General features: G+C 46.3%; 1 protein-coding gene across 3 annotated transcripts in view; it reads left to right on the top strand.

Moving 5' to 3' along the window:
- Positions 1-20,000, top strand: part of LOC306916973 (partitioning defective 3 homolog B-like) — a 308,458-nt gene that overhangs the window by 75,202 nt on the left and 213,256 nt on the right. For all 3 annotated transcript variants that reach the window (XM_079495073.1, XM_079495074.1, XM_079495072.1), the window contains exons 6-10: positions 7,971-8,057; positions 9,513-9,638; positions 14,315-14,504; positions 15,447-15,774; positions 19,174-19,313. In XM_079495073.1, the coding sequence (XP_079351199.1) occupies positions 7,971-8,057; positions 9,513-9,638; positions 14,315-14,504; positions 15,447-15,774; positions 19,174-19,313 (871 nt within the window). The remainder of the gene's footprint in view (positions 1-7,970; positions 8,058-9,512; positions 9,639-14,314; positions 14,505-15,446; positions 15,775-19,173; positions 19,314-20,000) is intronic.

Genomic DNA, 20,000 nt, shown 5'->3' with positions numbered 1-20,000 from the left:
CTCCATTACATGTAAATGTGACACGTGTGCGTGCGCACGCACCTATGCATGTAAATCCAATTCACTGGAAGGTGAGTAATTGCGATTGCGTGCCCTACACGTGGCGGCAAGAATGCAAATGATCTCTTTCTCTGTGTGTGTGTGTGTGTGTGTGTGTGTGTGTGTGTGCGTGTGCGTGCGTGCGTGCGCGCGGCGCGTGACCCTTGCAGAGGTTAACAAGGGGTGCAGTGACAGTGACAGAAGAGCGTGCCCATAATGACCCGTGCACCGTCCCCGGTCGCGTCCCCGCAACGCATACATCTGGGACTTGAGAGCTTGTGTGCTCTGTCCTTGTCTTTGTTACCTTTTTTTTTGTTTGTTCTGTAATATATCTTTTTCGCAGTTCGTCTGGCTTTCGGAAATTACGCCATATATGGCAGCCAAGTCTATGGACGTTAATGTCTGTTTAGGGCACTAAACGACGACGTAGGACGTCGCATGCATGGCTGATATTAACAAGTAAGACGCGCGAACATGGGAAGCGAACGCAGCTCGTAAATTGCAATAACAACATTTAGAATAAATTACGTACTTTAAGGGGTTTTTTTTGTTCTTTTTTTTTTAAGATTCTTTTTAAGTTAAGTTTTTTTAAGTTACGTTTTTTTTTAAGATTTTTCTTTTTAAGTTTTTTTTTTATTAAGTTAAGTTGTTTGTGTGCGTGTGTGTGTGTGTGTGTGTGTGTGCGTGCATGTGTTTTTGTGTGTGATACACCTGCGCCCTCTGGTGGCGGGCGTTTTTTTTTTTTTTTTTTAAGATTCTTTTTAAGTTACGTTTTTTTAAAGTTTTTTCTTTTTAAGTTTGTTTTTTAAGTTAGTTTTTTTTTATTAAGTTAAGTTGTTTGTGTGTGTGTGTGTGTGTGTGTGTGTGTGTGTGTGCGTGCATGTGTTTTTGTGTGTGATACAGCTGCGCCCTCTGGTGGTGGGCGGGTGGTGTTACAGCGTGACAGACACACAGACAGACAGACATGATCTGCTGGGTCTCATAGTAAATGCTCACTGCGTTCGCAATCACTGCGTTCGCAATAAGCCTGATCCAACCCTTAAACCTCTCCCACTCTCTCAGATCTGCTAACACAGGGAAGCATATCTACAACATCAGGGACAACACACCACATGTCCCAGACTCTTGTCCCTTACTGGCTCTCATTAGGCCAAGCAAAATAAATTGTTTGTCTCTGATTGGCTGTCATTTTTGGGCTGAGTCGGTAGGGAATTTATTTTATTATATATATTTATTTATTTTTCGCGGAAGGATGGGTCGCAAGGACCCATCCTTGCGACCCAAAATATATATTTTCTTCCCTACGGCAATGATGGATAGGCTTCTTTTTTAATAACTTATTTTCCCGAGTATAGCTAGCTAGTGCTACAGGTTAAAAGACAAAAAACAGTAGCCCTGGTCCAGTGCTTACAGGGAGTACAGAGAGACTCGCTGTAAGCACTGGACCAGGGCTAGCTAAATAGCAGACCTACAAGCTCACATGTGAGCTTGTAGGTCTGCTCTGTAAGCTAGCTAGATCACACACACTACACAGTAGAGCTCTTCATGGGTCCAAATGGTTCCGAAATCCAAAATAAATCTGTGACATTCCGAGAGAGAGACCCGACCCAGCCAGGCAGACATACATGTGGACAGACAGAGATACGGGATCCGTATATAAAGTATAATTGCACGCCGGTGTTTTCATTCAAATCAGCGCAAGACAAACCAGTACACAGTAACGTCAACTGTCAATCCACCCGTCGTGCTCTCCGGGACGGAGAAGCTGACCTCTCTCGTAGTAGCCAATAAGTCGAGTACGTCGTTAAACAACTTGAAAAACTTTGGCTTTGGGCAGGTGTAGGCTACGTTTTGTTGGGCTGCATATATATCCATATATAAAGACCTTTTTGGTCTGAGTGACTCGGTCGGATTTTGCCTTTTTTTTTTCACCAAATGCCAATAAAATCAAATGGGTCGCGCATATTTAACCCATTTACCACTACCATTATTTAATCCCTCCGTCGCGTCCTGCCAGGGTTTTATCGCGCGTGACACTTACTTTGAAGAGCCAAATATCCGTAATCGCATTTTACTATGAAACCATTCCGTGTGTGTTGACGAAGCTGGTGCTTGTTCTCTCGGTCGGTGGTGGAAAAAGTGGACCGCGAGTATCACAGCGCCTGCTACAGGCCGTTGAAAACGCTTGTCTGGGACAAAGCGACCCCTGCAATGTCGCTTCTGTGAGATAAAGCCGTCTGAAAACAGAGCATGCAATGTAAGTGGATGCGCGCGCATTTTTAAAATGGCCGCGCCCATTGGGTCAGAAGCATAACAAAGCTAACGGACGGTAGATTTCGATACGATCGTATTAAAACATGCATTAATGAATACATTGCTATTAAAACGGCTTTTCCGTTTGTGGCAGGCTACAAGATTCTACGTGTTAATATTCCTATGTTCCTGGCGGGCAAACGATTAATAGAGTCGGTCGGCAACCGGAGACAAAAAAATATTTTGCTTGGCCTTATAGCTTTGGACCACCTAAACCTCTGAATGTCATCATATTGTAGTTTTGGACCAGACAAGCCTCTGCATGACGTCATATTGTAGTTTTGGACCAGACAGGCCTATGAATGACGTCATATTGTAGTTTTGGACCAGACAGGCCTCTGAATGACGTCATATTGTAGTTTTGGACCAGGACCAAAAAAATAAATGCAATTCATTATTATTGTAGTTTTGGACCAGACAGGCCTCTGCATGACGTCATATTGTAGTTTTGGACCAGACAGGCCTCTGAATGACGTCATATTGTAGTTTTGGACCAGGACCAAAAAAATAAATGCAATTCATTATTATTGTAATTTTGGACCAGACATGCCTCTGAATGACATAATATTGTGGTTTTGGACCATACCATTGAGTAAGACAGAGTTACGACATTGAGGGGGCAGAAAACTGATCAGTGGTTCATGTACTCACGCGAGCCCATAGACTCCAATGCATTCCGTAAACTTCTGCTTGTCCCTATTCAATAGAGGTCTATGTAGATGAGCCTGGCCCCATGAAGTGAACGGAGTTGTCGTATAACTCTGTCTTACTCTATGGCCCTGGACCAGACAGGCTTCTGAATGACATAATATTGTAGTTATGGAACAGACAGGCTTCTGAATGACATAATATTGTAGTTATGGACCGATTCAGTAGTCGTGGGCTTCCTTGATCGACCCAAACCAATGGCTCAAACATTGCGTGACGTTTTTGCCACTGAAACTTATATAAGTAGTAGCACACACACAAACAAGCCTCTTGAACTTTGAAGAAGAATTGATGAATTAGCTTGATCTATGGGACAAAATGTTCCGCTGGACGGTGCACCTGAAGAGGCAGCCTAAGAGGTACGAGATCGCTGCCGTGGCGGCCGCACACAAGGTGTACTTCTTTGGCATCAACGGTTACAGCCTCTCTCCGCTGGATCGCATCGACGTGCTCGTCTTCAACACGGTGTCTTTGCGTTGGCTGCAGTTGCCCCCGGCGGAAGCGACGAGCGGAATGGGAGAACGTCCCCTCGATGAGGTTCCCTGCATGCGCTGCGGCCACACGGCTGTGCTGATAGAGGAGACCATCTACGTTTGGGGAGGGATGAAGTGCACCGACGACTTGCCATACTGCAACGTCTTGTACGGGTTTCGCTTCGACGCCCACCAGTGGTTCGTGCCCAGCGTCTCCGGGACCGCCCCGGAGGCGAGGAAGTGCCACTCGGCCTGCGTCCTGGGGAGCTTCATGTATATCTACGGAGGATACCTGCTGACCGGAGTCACCAACGACATCCACAAGTTGGACACCGCCACGATGGCCTGGGCTTCCATCGACGCCAGGGGCACTCCGCCGCCCGCTGTGAAGTATCACTCCGCCACCATCATCGGGACCCACATGTTCGTGTTCGGGGGCCACCAGACCCACCAAGACTACTACAACAACATGAGAGTGTTTGACACGCAGGCCAACAGCTGGCTGGGCGCGCCCTACCCGCAGCTTCCGGAGCGACGCTGGTGGCACTCGGCCTTCGCCCACGGCGGGGAGCTGTACATGTTCGGCAGCGAGCCGTCCGACCTGGAGCGGACCGTCAACGGCCTGTGGAGGTTCAGTCCGGGGAGCTTCTCCTGGCGGCGTGTCGAGCCCAAGGGGAGCAGCCCGTCGCAGATCTACAGGCGGGGCTGTTGCATGGTGGGAGATCGCATCATCTTCTTCGGGAGAGACAGTGTGGCCGAAGACCTTGACGACCTCTACGTCTTAGACTTAAGTCCTAGTCTGAAGACGCTTTGCAAGCTAGCGGTTATTCAGTGCGATCTGGACCGTTCGGAACTGCCACACGATATCCGGTGGGAACTGGCAGCCATGACTACCAACGGCAACTGAAACGATTAGCCCTCTAGGAAAAAGAGAATGAAATTACTTATAGTATAGTTCTCACTATTAGGGGAGTCACAAGATATCATGCCATCATATATCACAATATTAAATTGTGATATGTACACGTATTGTCGTGACGGTAAGACTCCATTGCGATGTTTTTTCTGACGTTTGTTTATGAATATTTTTTCCTGGTGAAGTTACTTATGCCATTTGTGATTTGTCTTTTTTCATTCTAATCCGGGAGCTGAAATTGCAGACAAACCACTTTGCAAGTATACTTAAGGCATAACTACAGCCCCTAACCCTGAACCTCTAAAGGCCTGCCCATACTCCAATTTTAGGTGACCACCAAAACGGTGGTTAGTAAAAACAAGAGACATGTGTTGGGGTGAGCGGTGAGTCGCTTACCACCGCGGCGTGGCGGCATGTTGTAGTTTTCGGTGGTCACCTTATCACCTAAAACTGGAGTACCTGAACAAGAATTTCTTCCTAATTGTTTTTTAAATAGTAAACCAGCAAGAATAAACCAACAATTTCTCTTTGAGGACCTGGTAAATCACAATGCTTATTTCTACTATATAGTGTCCTACAAAAGCCAAAGTACCTTAACTATGGTTTTGGACACAAACAACAGAAAAACAATTTCCTCAAGAACATATTTACAATTAGCGTAATTCAGTATCACTTATTTGCCGATATCTTATTTGGCTGACCGGTTGAAACACTGTTAAACCCAATATCAGCCATTTTGCCATATATTTCCATAGTCACTGCTTGGAACATTCAGCCCTCGCAAATATACTAATACAAGTACACGCACGCACCCACGCACCCACCCACGCACACGTCACAACACGTCGCACGCACGCAGCATCCACTTCACCGGTACCCTGTCATCTTGCGGTATCTGGTGTCAGCCCCTATATCCCACAGGTCTTCTCTAGTGTTTGCCTTCCGTACAAAAGCAAGCTGTCGTCCTGTGGCATTGTCTTGGTTTATCTGCCGCTTAAAAGCCAAGCGCTCAGTCCAGTCAGTACTCCAACTCCACACAGACGCTGCTATCTGTATCTGCCGTGCGTTCGCGTACCCATCGCTTCCCTTTGTCCACGGGCTAGATCTGGAGCACCAGCAGTGCCTAGATAAAGGCTAAAGTGGCCACCTGTGACCTCGCACGCACGCGCACACACACACACACACACACACACACACACACACACACACACACACACACACACACACACGTGCCATGTTCCTTTGCTTTCCTTGGCAGGTCTCACTGTAAGTTAATTTGTTTGTCTATCGCGTAGCCTCGAGGAAAGAACAAAACGAATAACGTGAATGGATTTTGAAGTGCTCGGAGGCGAGCGAGGGGGTGTGTGTGTGTGTGTGTGTGGTTGGGGGGGATTGCAATTTTAGGGAGTTTTGACGATTGCTTCTGTTTTGTGTGAACGCCCAGCCGTGCCACACATCGGAAACAGCAGATTTACAAGCTCGGCTTGTAAATCTGCTGTTTCCGATGTGACACACGGCTGCGCACCCAAGTATTGTGTGTGTGTGTGTGTGTGTGTGTGTGTGTGTGTGTGTGTGTGTGTGTGTGTGTGTGCGTGTGCGTGTGCGTGTGCGTGCGTGCGTGCGTGCGTGCGTGCGTGCGCGCGCGCCACCAGACTCAATCTATCCATCTGGTTCCCCACCACTCAGGTCCCTCATTGCATGTATGTTATGCATACAAAGGAATGTACATAGCACGCCATGATAGAATAGTGGAACTCATAGCAAAGGACATCAAAATACCATGCATCTTCAGTGAGAATGTACAAACATTCCAGGGTCATTCCATCCATGTTCCAACTCTGTGATAACTCAGATACCTTTACATCTCTGACAGCTAATACACCAGATATTGTTGTGGTTGATGAAGAGTCCAGAGAAGAGGAAGCCTTTATGACTAGAGCTGGGACTCTATTAAAAAAATTAATCTAATTAATCAGAGGCTTTGTAGTTAATTAATCTCGATTAATCGCATTTTAATCGCATATCAATATTCAACCCGAGAACAGTGAGAAACCTTTTTTTTTCAAATGTTTTTTGGTATCCCAGTGAATACTGACTACGGGATTCCACTCATTTTCAACATTTTACTGTCATTAATATACCTTAGAGTTGTTGTGTGGATATAATAAGAAAGTCACCCCCATTCTGTGTTGCCTAGAACTGGAGGTCTGAAAAAAATCAGTAACATTATGAAGTACATCTCAGTGACATCACAAAAATGTACTTCATAATATTACTGTTTTTTTCAGACCTCCAGTTCTATAGGCAACACATAATGGGGGGACTTTATTATTTCCAGTGCACACAACTCCATAGAAAAATGTTGAAAATGAGTGGTATTCCCCTTTAAGCAATACAACTTTTTTATCCCAACAGATAAACAAGAGCAGCAAGTGCCTATATAGTGTCTTCAGTGTGTATATGAATACTCAAATGTGCTTTACATGGCGGGGCATGAGAACAAATAAAAACAACTTTATTATGGGGGAAACATTTCACATGAGGTTGGGGCTGACCCACGCTTGTCGCTTGCTACTTCAGTATGTTTCGCATCGAGGACAGCTTGACAGCTTCGTGCTGTGGTGAAATCACCGCGCGTCTCCGGTGGTCTGTGAGACATGTTAAACTGAAGCAGCTAGCAAGCCTAGCATATAAGCTAACGTTGGTCATAAATGGATCCTTTCCCTCTGACATTGCACACAGCCATGCCGCTATCCACGCGTCCATCCGATAGCTTTTACATCTAAATGTCCCATCCATGGAGCAAAAGCGATATATGCGGCTTCTTCATTCGATTAATTTGGGTTTGGATTTTGGGCTTTCTGACGGAGCTGTAGCCTGTAGTGTAGAGTGAACAACAGCTGCTGCTTCTGCTGCTGCAGCTCGCGTGCCGCAGCCAATTCAGTACTACTAGAAACACAGTGAGAAACGTTCCGCGGTGAAAAAAAAGGTGCGATTAAATGCGTAAATTTTTTTAACGCGTTAATTTTTCTGTAGTTAATTAATCTCAATTAACGCGTTAAAGTCCCGGCCCTATTTATGACCAAGTTCATTCAATACCAACCACTTCTACATAACATCTCAGAGCTGGGCTAATAGGTGCAGACTATTTGTCTTTATACTGTATTTGGCAACAACTTGGGATGCCCAAAAAGTAGGCAAAAAGGCTGGCAAAGTATTGTGGTGTCTCTGCTATAATTGGCAGCCGTCATACCTGTATATGGCAGAGACGCTGTTACTTATACCCATAGAGTACTGAGTACTGTTACTTATACCCATAGAGTACTGAGTGACATGCCTGTTGTATCATAAACACATGCCATGACTTTGCAGATGCAACTTTAATGCACCTATAATATTTGTGTCCTTGTACGCATATCCTTTGTGTGGACATAAATAAATGGTTAAAGTGTGTATGTGTGTGTGTGTGGAGGGGGGTGTTGTACATCAGGTGTGTGTAACGGTCATTGTGTCTTTCTCAGCTCCCTGACCAAGACGGTGGAACTGTCGGGGGACAAGGGACCCCTGGGGATCCACGTGGTCCCCTACTGCTCCTCACTCAGCGGGCGGTAAGCACTCGCATGTCCTCATCACACAGTAGACTAGAGGACTCAACGGGCCCCTAACTGGACCCTACTGGGCCCAGGATAACCATGTTGTCATCATGAACAACATAGTGAGGACCATATTATATGGAGTTATATCGGTTGAAAGTGGGCAAGTGGTCCTTCAATAAGAACAACTCATTGCTTATAAGTGAATATCTCGGTGTAATTCCATGCAATTCAAATTAACCCATTTTGACCTGAGATCAGATTCTAAAAATGTCTGTTTGAAAATGACAGTTTTCTGAAAAAGCTATGTTTCTATGTCAGTCGTTCTTCGATTTTTCAAAAAATAGCAGACCTACAAGCTTGTAGCGCGCCACTTGGTGGCGCGCTATGAGCTTGTAGATCTGCTATTTTTAAATAGCTAAAGCATAACATAATGCTAACACCAAAAGGGGTTCCCGCCCAAAATGGGCTAATCCCATTGGATACATCAAGTGCATTCTATGTATACTCTGTATGCGGGACTGGAGTTCATATTGATGAGAGAATGTTTGCCAGGAACAAAGTGACGGAACGAGAGAGAGAGAGAGAGAGACGCAGTGATAGAGAGAGACAGACACATAGCTCAATACATAATAGGCCTATTTAGCCATCTGCCATCTCCAAAGTTATCTCAATCTCATAATTTACAGTTAGTAAGGGCATTTTATCAGGTATTTGACCAATCTGGGAACTAAATCGTTACCAAGAAATTTCTTCACCAATGTGTTTCTAAAGGTGTCTAATAACATATACTAAAAGTTTGAAATTCAACTCCCGTGGGAAATTGAGTTTTTAGCATAATATGTGAATTGTGACCCTTAACATCCTATATAAGGCAAAACAGTCCAAATTTCATCATTCTTTAAGTAGCATGTGACATATGAAACTAGGGGGTTTTCATGATTCTGAATCCATTCCAAGCATTAGTTTTGCACAAAAAACACTCCTTGGGCTAAATTAGGCCATATCCACTTGACCAAATGTGCTGACCTCATCACGTTTGTGAGGCCGTTTTCCTCCCAAGGAGTGTTTTTTGTGCAAAACTAATGCTTGGAATGGATTCAGAATCATGAAAACCCCCTAGTTTCATATGTCACATGCTACTTAAATAATGATGAAATTTGGACTTTTTTGCCTTATATAGGATGTTAAGGGTCACAATTCACATATTATGCTAAAAACTCAATTTCCCACGGGAGTTGAATTTCAAACTTTTAGTATATGTTATTAGACACCTTTAGAAACACATTGGGGAAGAAATTTCTTGGTAACGATTTAGTTCCCAGATTTTCATAGATTTCTCTTACTAAGTCCAGTTCTGTTGGTCTGTTCCAGGCTGACATCCATAGGTACCTTTCAATGTGTTTATTCACATGGCGTGTGTGTGCGTGCGTGTGTGTGTGTGTGCGTGCGCGCATGTTTTTCTCACAGCATGCTGGGCCTGCACATCAAAGGCGTGGAGGCGAACAGTCGTTCCAGGAGAGAGAATATCTTTCGCGAAGACGAGAGCATCGTCCAGATCAACGACACGCCGCTCATAGACCAGAGCTTCGCGCAGTACGTACCCCCGTGTGTGTGTGTGTGTGTGTGTGTGTGTGTGTGCGCGCTGTTTACAGGTTTACAATGAGGATAAGACTGGGGTTTGGGTTGAGAAATGGACATTTAGGGTTTGGTATTATGCATTTAAGGAACCATTTAGTGCAGTGTTTCTCAACCTTTCCAGGCCGCGACAGCCTACAATAATCATATTTTAACCGTGGGGGTATTTTGGCTGCATTCTGTATACTGTGTTGCGCATCATTTCACACGCGGAAAATAGCCGATGTATAAGCGCACAACGTGTCCCAGCGCGACACATTGTGAGCTTGGAGATCAGCTATTTTCCAAACGTACGACACCGGCACGCAAGTATAGTTCTCGCTCAAATGTCTTAAGCGCGTGGCTACTGCAACGACTACCGCGCCGCACCCAGCGGAAAACGAAATTGGCCTGTGCGTGCGTGCGTGCGTGCGTGCGTGCGTGCGTGCGTGCACACACTTGCCCTCACCTGTCACTCACTTCCCCTTTTGTTGCGGCTTTCTTATCGGTGGCAGACTCAAATCCCCTTCACTGTCTGTCATCTGCTCCACATCTACAGGAACAAAACAACTTCCACCCTGACACCAACTCTATTGTACGCTTATGCACACACACACACACACACACACGCACGCACGCACGCACGCACGCACGCACGCACGCACGCACGCACGCACGCACGCACGCACGCACGCACGCACGCACGCACGCACGCACGCACGCACGCACGCACGCACGCACGCACGCACGCACGCACGCACGCACGCACGCACGCACGCACGCACGCACGCACGCACGCACGCACGTGTTTGTATTATACTTGTGAGGCCATAAAAAATGTAGGACCACATTGGAAATAGCCATAAAAATAGCAGGCATTTGTGTGACACAGTGTGAGGATTCAATTCACCCTCAAACCCCTAAACCTAACCCCTAAATGCCTAACCAGTAACCACTAACTAACCCCCAATCTGAGTAATTTCCTAATTTGTCAAACTAACTCGAAAGATCTTTTTTTAACCATAAAACAAACAAGCCATTCGTCGCGACGTCTATTTCTTATACGCTACAATACTTTGGTCCTCTCAAGTATAGTGGTACAAGGAGGCACGCACGCACGCACACCGTGTGAACATTAGGGCCGTTAAGGCCTCCGATCTGATAGGACGGTCCACTGGCGAGACCTTGAATAGCAGCCATACTACCTGTTTAATAGAGCCTAGGGTCTGATAAAGAGAGCCATTCAGGCCTGTCACTCTGTTTTATTTCATTCCATCTGTCTGTCTGTCCCTCCATCCGTCACACGGTTTCCTCTTTCAGGTGTCCTTGGTAACTAAAACTTTTGTTGTAAAATGTTCGTCGACTACCTTTTTCCACAGACAAACTAAATAGAAGGTTCAGGTTCAGGTTCAGGTTTATTTGTCATATGTATAGATACAGAGTATAAATACAATGGAAATTATTTTGCTCAGAGCATTCAGTCTTACATACACAGGACATAAACAAACATCTATAGTGCAAAGAAAAAGACAAAAAACACAAAAAGTGCAAGTGAAGTGACAATGCAGTGCAATACAGTTCAAGGTCTGACAGTTTTGTCAGCTTTATTATCATTATTATTATTATTTCTTTTTTATTTGGTTCTGTAAACCAATAGGGTAGGCAATTATGAGCTTTTAGCTTCAGCCTACTCCTTTTCGGGCCACTCAAGTGTATAATGTATTATGTATTATACATGTGAAAGGTTCGAAATAAACTAAACTAAAAACTAAGGTCAGCTGTTCAGCAGCCTGACTGCCTGGGGGAAGAAACTTACTGAGACGGGTGGTGCGAGATTTGATGCTCTGGTAGCGTTTTTTGGAAGGGAGTGGTTTGAACAGGGTATTTGCGGGATGGCTGGTGTCTTTAATGATGTTGTGGGCTTTTTTCATACGAGTGGTGTAGATGTTGTGGAGACTGGGTAGTTCTGTGCTGCCGATGATTTTAGCTGCTGTTTTAACGGTCCTCTGCAACCTGTTGCAGTCCTGAGCGGTCGTGTTACCGTACCACACTGTGATACAGCCAGTTAAGACACTTTCAATTATACAGCGATAAAAGTAACAAGCTATGATCACTAAAACTACGATGCGACACATTGTGAGCATGTAGATCTGCTATTTTCAAGATAATTTCCTACATTTGAAAACATGAAATGGGACATTCATTCATCAATAATCAATCAATACTACCACGCGGTAGTATTGAAGCGCTAACATTGGCACGTTTGTTGCATCCAGCTCAATCTGAGCCGTATAATTCAGAGAAAAGCAGCAGTAAAGATCTGCGGCCCCAGCGTTGTGCGCGGCCCGCCATCTCTGGGAGAGCAGAACACGCCGAGCGTTGCCCAATGCCTAGAGACCGGGAGCTTTGCTTCACGGTAAATATTAGCGAGACTATTATGAATTACTAAAGCCCAAAAACACGTTAAAGGTGTTCCTGGCGCCTTGGGATTTCATGAAAATATGTTAACACCCGCCTTCCGTCCCCCGTCCCCCCACACAAAAAACGGGAGGCATAATCTTCCGTTCTTACCTCACGCTGGTCACGCTAAAGTCTCTCTATAGCGTTTATATTCCGAACGAGATGCTTCCTGAAGTCAGACATGTAGACGGAACATTGTCCTATTGGTCAAAACCACGGAGAGCTCCCTAGATTCGGAGTAACATAATTAGTGTTAATGAAGTCCTTGGCCTTGTAACAGAGTATTTCCACTTTGCTGTATATGAATGAATGAATGAATGAATGAATGAATGAATGAATGAATGAATGAATGCCTTTATTGTAGACTCAGGGTCCATAGAAAAACATACAAAACACAAAATACAATATACATCCAATAAAAAACAGTCCAAATGTACATGTTAGACAGGCATTTGTGACAGTTATAAATAAAGGCTAGAGGAGTATCTAGTGCAACGTTTGACAGGGTTATTTATACTGACGATGATGCTATTCACAGACTCATCCAAGCGACACATGAATCTATGCATTAAGTTCCGGAGAACAGCTTGAAAAGTATTGACTCTTGCAGCCACAAACATTTCACTTGCACTGCACCATCTAGGTTTTTTGAGTGAAATTCTCATGGCATGTATAGACACTATTACAGCATTGGAGTAGTTTTTAACCCTCTGTGTACCACTCCTCCAGGTCCCAGGAAGTGTTTTAACCCACTGTGTACCACTCCTCCAGGTCCCAGGAAGTGTTTTTAACCCACTGTGTACCACTCCTCCAGGTCCCAGGAAGTGTTTTTAACCCACTGTGTACCACTCCTCCAGGTCCCAGGAAGTGTTTTAACCCACTGTGTACCACTCCTCCAGGTCCCAGGAAGTGTTTTTAACCCACTGTGTACCACTCCTCCAGGTCCCAGGAAGTGTTTTTAACCCTCTGTGTACCACTCCTCCAGGTCCCAGGAAGTGTTTTTAACCCACTGTGTACCACTCCTCCAGGTCCCAGGAAGTGTTTTTAACCCACTGTGTACCACTCCTCCAGGTCCCAGGAAGTGTTTTTAACCCACTGTGTACCACTCCTCCAGGTCCCAGGAAGTGTTTTTAACCCACTGTGTACCACTCCTCCAGGTCCCAGGAAGTGTTTTTAACCCACTGTGTACCACTCCTCCAGGTCCCAGGAAGTGTTTTTAACCCACCGTGTACCACTCCAGGTCCCAGGAAGTGTTTTTAACCCACTGTGTACCACTCCAGGTCCCAGGAAGTGTTTTTAACCCTCTGTGTACCACTCCTCCAGGTCCCAGGAAGTGTTTTTAACCCTCTGTGTACCACTCCTTCAGGTCCCAGGAAGTGTTTTTAACCCTCTGTGTACCACTCCTCCAGGTCCCAGGAAGTGTTTTTAACCCACTGTGTACCACTCCTCCAGGTCCCAGGAAGTGTTTTTAACCCTCTGTGTACCACTCCTCCAGGTCCCAGGAAGTGTTTTTAACCCACTGTGTACCACTCCAGGTCCCAGGAAGTGTTTTTAACCCACTGTGTACCACTCCAGGTCCCAGGAAGTGTTTTTAACCCACTGTGTACCACTCCTCCAGGTCCCAGGAAGTGTTTTTAACCCACTGTGTACCACTCCAGGTCCCAGGAAGTGTTTTTAACCCACTGTGTACCACTCCAGGTCCCAGGAAGTGTTTTTAACCCACTGTGTACCACTCCAGGTCCCAGGAAGTGTTTTTAACCCACTGTGTACCACTCCAGGTCCCAGGAAGTGTTTTTAACCCTCTGTGTACCACTCCTCCAGGTCCCAGGAAGTGTTTTTAACCCTCTGTGTACCACTCCTCCAGGTCCCAGGAAGTGTTTTTAACCCTCTGTGTACCACTCCTCCAGGTCCCAGGAAGTGTTTTAACCCACTGTGTACCACTCCAGGTCCCAGGAAGTGTTTTAACCCACTTTGTACCACTCCAGGTCCCAGGAAGTGTTTTTAACCCACTGTGTACCACTCCAGGTCCCAGGAAGTGTTTTTAACCCTCTGTGTACCACTCCTCCAGGTCCCAGGAAGTGTTTTTAACCCACTGTGTACCACTCCTCCAGGTCCCAGGAAGTGTTTTAACCCACTGTGTACCACTCCTCCAGGTCCCAGGAAGTGTTTTAACCCACTGTGTACCACTCCTCCAGGTCCCAGGAAGTGTTCCGCCAGGCGTTGGGTGCTCCTCTGATCCGCCTGGAGGTGCTTCCCGTCTACAACAAGCCCCGCTACGAGAAGAGCCTGATTGGTCAGCTGTTCTCCACCGAGGGCCACAACCCCGTCGCCAGCCCCGCCCCCGTGCTCCGCGCCAACAAAACGGACCCCAAGCACGACGCCAAGGTCATTAGAGTTTCGTTAGTTTTAATATTTATTTTGTAGTAGCAGGTTTACTAGTTTGGTGTGACTTGGCTTTAGTTTTTTAGTTTTAGTTTTTATATTGTCATATTGGGTAGTGTCAGGGCTGAGATTCAACAAGATAACATAATAGCAGAAAGCTCTCGACGCGCTGCAGCGTGGAACATTCTGATTTTGGAGATCATCTGTTTTCACTATTTTTTTTTATTGATTGATTGATCGAATACTTTAAAGCATACTTTAGTTTTAATTCACCACTTAAACAGCAGCATATTAGCAGATGTACAAGCTCACAGGCACAGCACAGCGTGACACGCTGCGATCTTGTAGATCGCTTAGCTCTGGTCCATAGCCTTCTACTGCTTCTACGATTCTGCCCTGCAGTATAAGACTATGGGACTTTCGGTTTTAAATCTCAAATGGAAATCAGACCAGCCTCTCCTCTTTGGAAATCTCACAAACGTTTGACCTACTCACCAATACAAAGACGGGTTGTGCCTACTTTCCTTAGTGGACGCACTCTGAGCCCCCCGGCCCCCACCACACGTATAAACGGTACTTTTTTGGCCAAAAAGGGATTTTGTTTCCACCAAAAAAAAAATACTTTTAGTTACTCCAATGCGCCCTCTACCGATATTGCCCAGAGAACTGCCTCATAGATTTTTATTATCGCGAGAACAATGGCTTCCATTATCGCATTGCAACTTTTCAGGAATAGAAAGCCTGCAGTTTCTATTAGTTTGGATCATCGATGATCTCACTGGTGGACAGGTTTCTGAACTGCCCACAGCCCTCCTATGAGACACAGACCGAGTAGGAACAAAATGGTGCCATTTTCTTTTATCGTGAACATTTGTGAGGACCAATTTTATGAACATAGGTTGAAAAGTGGTGAAGTGGTCCTTTTTAACTATGGTAACCCTGCAGGACGCAGCGCCAGAGGCGAGACCACCGGACGTCCGCCCCAAGCCCACGGGGCCGCCAGCTGTCAACTATCAACCAGCTCTCAACCCCCTGCCGTCGGAGCTCCGGCCTGGGCACGGTGGCGCTGCCGCCACGGAGCGGACCCCCAGCGCGTCCCCCAGCCCTCCTGCCGCGTCCCCGTCGTCCGACCACCCCTCCCGACCACGCAGCCAGAGCCCCCCGGCGGCCAGGAGGAGCCCGGTGGCGGCGGCGGGGGGGCTGGCCCCTGTCCTGGCCCCCCCCGTCGCCCCCAAGAAGACGGGAAAGAGGATTAAGATCGACCTCCAGAAAGGTAATTGGTGAACTGTCCCTTTAACTGTTAAAGACCAGGTGAAATGAAACATGTATTATAACTGTTATAGACCAGGTGAAATGTATTATAAGCAGGCTGTGTGAACACCCAGGTGCACCTCTCTGTCTCTTAACGTTGTAATCCCGTAGACATGCTGTTTTTGCATGCTGTTTGCATGCTGTTTTAGTGTATTATCCACAGTCTACTAGGGTTCAATGTAGTTAAAGCTGAGCATGAGTGAATGAGTGAGAGAATAGAGATGTGTGTGTGTGTGTGTGCCTGAGCCATGATGTCATAGACATAAAGGTAAGACGCCTCTTCCGGCTCTGGGGCGTCTGTATCTCTCGAAGGCAACATGGAGTCAAGCTTTCCTGAGATTCAAAGCGGAAGCTTGCCAAGCTTCCGTGCATAGATATTAACCCATTTAGGCCTGACCTCAAAATTTTAAAAAAATCTTCTAAATCCTCCAGTTTTCTGAAATAAATATTTTCACGATTTTTCAAAAAATAGCAGACCTACAAGCTTAGTGGCACGCTACGAGCTTGTAGATCTGCTATTTTTCAATAGCTAAATTAAAACATAATGTTCCCGCCCAAAATGGGTTAAAAAAATAGATGCCCCATTGGCTGCTCCAGTTCGTTGGAGCCATGTGTGTCGACGGGAGGGCGGAAAAGAAAATGGGAGAGGAAGTAAACGCCGGAAGAGTGGAAAGGCACGCTACGTCACGCTGCCACTCGAGTGATTACTGGCCAATCACAGCACATCTTTCCCGGGACTTATACAGACCCAAACATGCGCTCTATGACGCACGCTCATGCTTCCGCGGAGCTTCGCAAGGAATCTCGGGATTGTTTTGCCCTCCCTTGAGCACATACGCTCCAGAGCCGGAAAGGGGGTCTACCTATATGTCTATGCTTCCGGGTACGTATCAGAAGGGGACGTTCGGTAGGCCAATCAGAGGCGTGACTCCCTCGCTCTTTCCCAGGGGCACTTGCTTGGGCAATGTAAACCGGAAAAGACGTGCTGTGATTGGCCAGTAGTCACTTGAGTGGCAGCGACGCAGCGTGCGATCGGCACTTCCGCTTGACTTCCTCACTGGAGACGGGTCTTTTTTGAGGGGCGCTAGCTCTCATATATTCAGCTATTTGTGCACATAGATTTTCGTCTTACACAAACATTAAATTCCCATTGACAATGAATGGAGAATGTGCATCATATGTGTCTGAGCAAATTGTCTATTTTCGTCCTACACAAACATTAAATTCCCATTGACAATGAATGGACAAGTTTATGTCATAGTGTCTGAGTAAATAGACATGTAACGTCATGATGTACGATGATAAGAGCGCCCCTCACTGATGTGATTTTTAATATTTATGCATGATGTGACCATAGCTTAGCTACAGTAGGTAAGCCCACGCACATCACACGGCGTTGTGTGTGCGCGCATGAGTGATTGGGCCCATAGAAAGGTCCACGCTTTAGTGTTTCTGGGACATTGAAAGGAAGGCTAAAATTGGACTTGGTGTGTGTGCGTGCCACACATGCACACCCTACAGATAGCCATCGAGTTGAAAAGAAAAGAGAATTGGTCCGCACACTCCAGTTATGGCTCAAAGCTCCATTCAGGGTCTTATTTCTTCTTATATTTCAGTCTGTCTTTCCTGTCTCTACCACCCCCCCCACACCTCCTTTTCTTCTGTCGTTCTTTTGTTTGATTTCCACCACACACACACACACACACACACACACACACACACACACACACACACACACACACACACACACACCTGAGTCCAAGATGAGAGCACATGGGATATTATGGGGTTTCTATCACTCTGCTCCCTTGGCAACGGTCTCTCTCTCTCTCTCTCTCTCTGTGTGTGTGATTGACAGGCGATGGGGTTTTAGGGGCGGTAATGTAGGCCGGGCGGGGGGCTTAGCTCAGAGTACCAGATAGCATCGCTCTGCGCCTTTAGTATGCTGCCACGGCTTTGCCCCTCCTGTCCCAGTGTGCATGCACGCACGCACGCACGCACACACGCACACACGCGCATGCCTATATTATTATACTTGTGAGGACATCAGCATTTTAGCACGGCAATTTTATGAATGCCACTTTTTTTACAATAACTTGGCTTTTTTTTATCCCTATGCCTTAAGCCGAAGATAGCCTATTAGACAATCTTGTAGATCTGCTATTTTGGCACCCTCAGTGAGTATTATATCATTAACCCAACTCTAAACGTAACCTCTAAATGTGACATCTTAAACTATGACGAAAAATGTTCGTCAACTAGCTTTTTTCACTGACTGTAAAGCTAAGTCTAAAAATGTGATCCTCACAAAGTAATACACAAGCACACACACACACACACACACACACACGCATACGGAGCGTGGCACATTTCACTCATGGCTTGGGGCTTGTGGGGCCGTGAAAAAGGAGTGACGGAGGTGGTTGCATGTGCTGATGGCTCATGCACACGCACACAGACACACACACACACACGCACGTAAGAGACACACACACGCATGCGGCGCGCAGATAAACGTGAGTGTGAGGAGAGGAGAGGGGAGGAGATCTTTCTGGAAATCACGTTCGTGTCCCCAAGGATGGGAGTCACTGCGAGGAATAATATCTCCCAGGTCTCTCTCTCTCTCTCTCTCTCTCTCCCTCTCTCTCTCTCTCATCTCCCATCAGCCTCTCTGTCTCCCTTCATCAGACAGCGGGGCGGGCCGCTCACACGTGAAATTAAAGGCAGGCTCTGTCTAATCCTGGGCTGGGAGACTAGGCTGAGCCAGCAACATGCTTCCTGGGGGGTTGAGCAGGGGGTTGGGAGGGGGGGGGCGACTTTAGCACTACTTAATGTAGAGAAAGACCCCCAGACTCATCCATATATTCCTCCAGAGAGGAGAGGAGAGTGAAGAGGGGATAGGAGAGTGAGAGGAGAGGAGATAAGAGAAGATAGGCTATTTTCAAATGGCCGAAATGCGAAATGTATACAGCGCTGAAGTGTTTACTGTATGTTTTGTAGTAGAAGTAAAGTACAAATACCTCAAAGTTGTACTTAAGTAAATGTACTTAGTTACTTTCCAACATGGAGGGGAGCGACAAGTAACCGTTAGCGGTTGCCACCCTATAGAGCATCCTCATTTTGTTAGGGAACATTAGGCGGTCTACAAGCTCACCGCACGTTGCGTTGTTGTGACCTTGCAGATCAGCTGTTTTTTGGTTAGGGAGAATCGGCGTGGAGGTGGGAAGAAGAGCGGACCACAATTACAGAGACAACTTGGGTACGCTTTCCTTTTAGAGGGATCAAATGAAATGAAAACCATGTGGAAGTCATCACAGTAATATTGGTGTGTGTGTGTGTGTGTGCGTGTGTGTGTGTCTAGGTACAGAGGGCCTAGGCTTCACCGTGGTGACCAGGGACGCCACGGCGCACGGGCACGGACCCATCATGGTCAAGAACATCCTGCCGCGCGGCGCCGCCATCAAAGATGGCCGCCTGCTCCCCGGAGACCGCATCCTGGAGGTATAAACACTGCCACGCAGGCGTGACGTGACTTGACTTGACGCACCTTTTCCTGACTTGAGACGTGACACAGTGTTTGACCTTAGCCAGAACCTGTTCAATAAAGGAGAGATCACACCAATATGATATAACAAGTAAGACGCGCGAACGCGGGAAGCGAACGCAGCTTGTAAATTGCAATAACAACAATTAGAATAAATTACGTCGTTTTTTTAAGGTTTTTTTTAACTTCCCTTTTTTTTAAAATAAATTACATAGTTTTTTAAGGTTTTTTTTAAGTGATTTTTTTTAGTATGTGTATGTGTGCGTGCAGGTGTGTTTTTTTCAAGTTTTGTGTGTGTGTTTTTGTGTGTGATACAGCTGCGCCCTCTGGTGGCGGGCGGGTGGTGTTACAGCGTGACACACAGACACACACACAGACATGTTCTGCTAGGTCTCATAGTTAGTGCTCACTGCGTTCACAATCACTGCGTTCGCAACAATGTTTATTTAGAAAGGAATCTTTTGGCAGCATTGGAGCGGGCAAAATAACAATGTTTATTGCAAAAGATTGTTTTGGCGATTAGACTCCATGAGCATTTTAGCAGGCATAAAATTGATAGGGAGAGAACCCCCCCATGGAGTCTAGACGCTGATGGTGGTAGAGCAGATGCAAGGCCCACTTCCCCTTCGGCTCCAGGATTTTGG

Source organism: Electrona antarctica (assembly GCF_951216825.1).
Source record: "Electrona antarctica genome assembly, chromosome: 24".
Lineage (NCBI taxonomy): Eukaryota > Metazoa > Chordata > Actinopteri > Myctophiformes > Myctophidae > Electrona > Electrona antarctica.
This window is presented reverse-complemented; position numbering and strand designations above follow the sequence as displayed.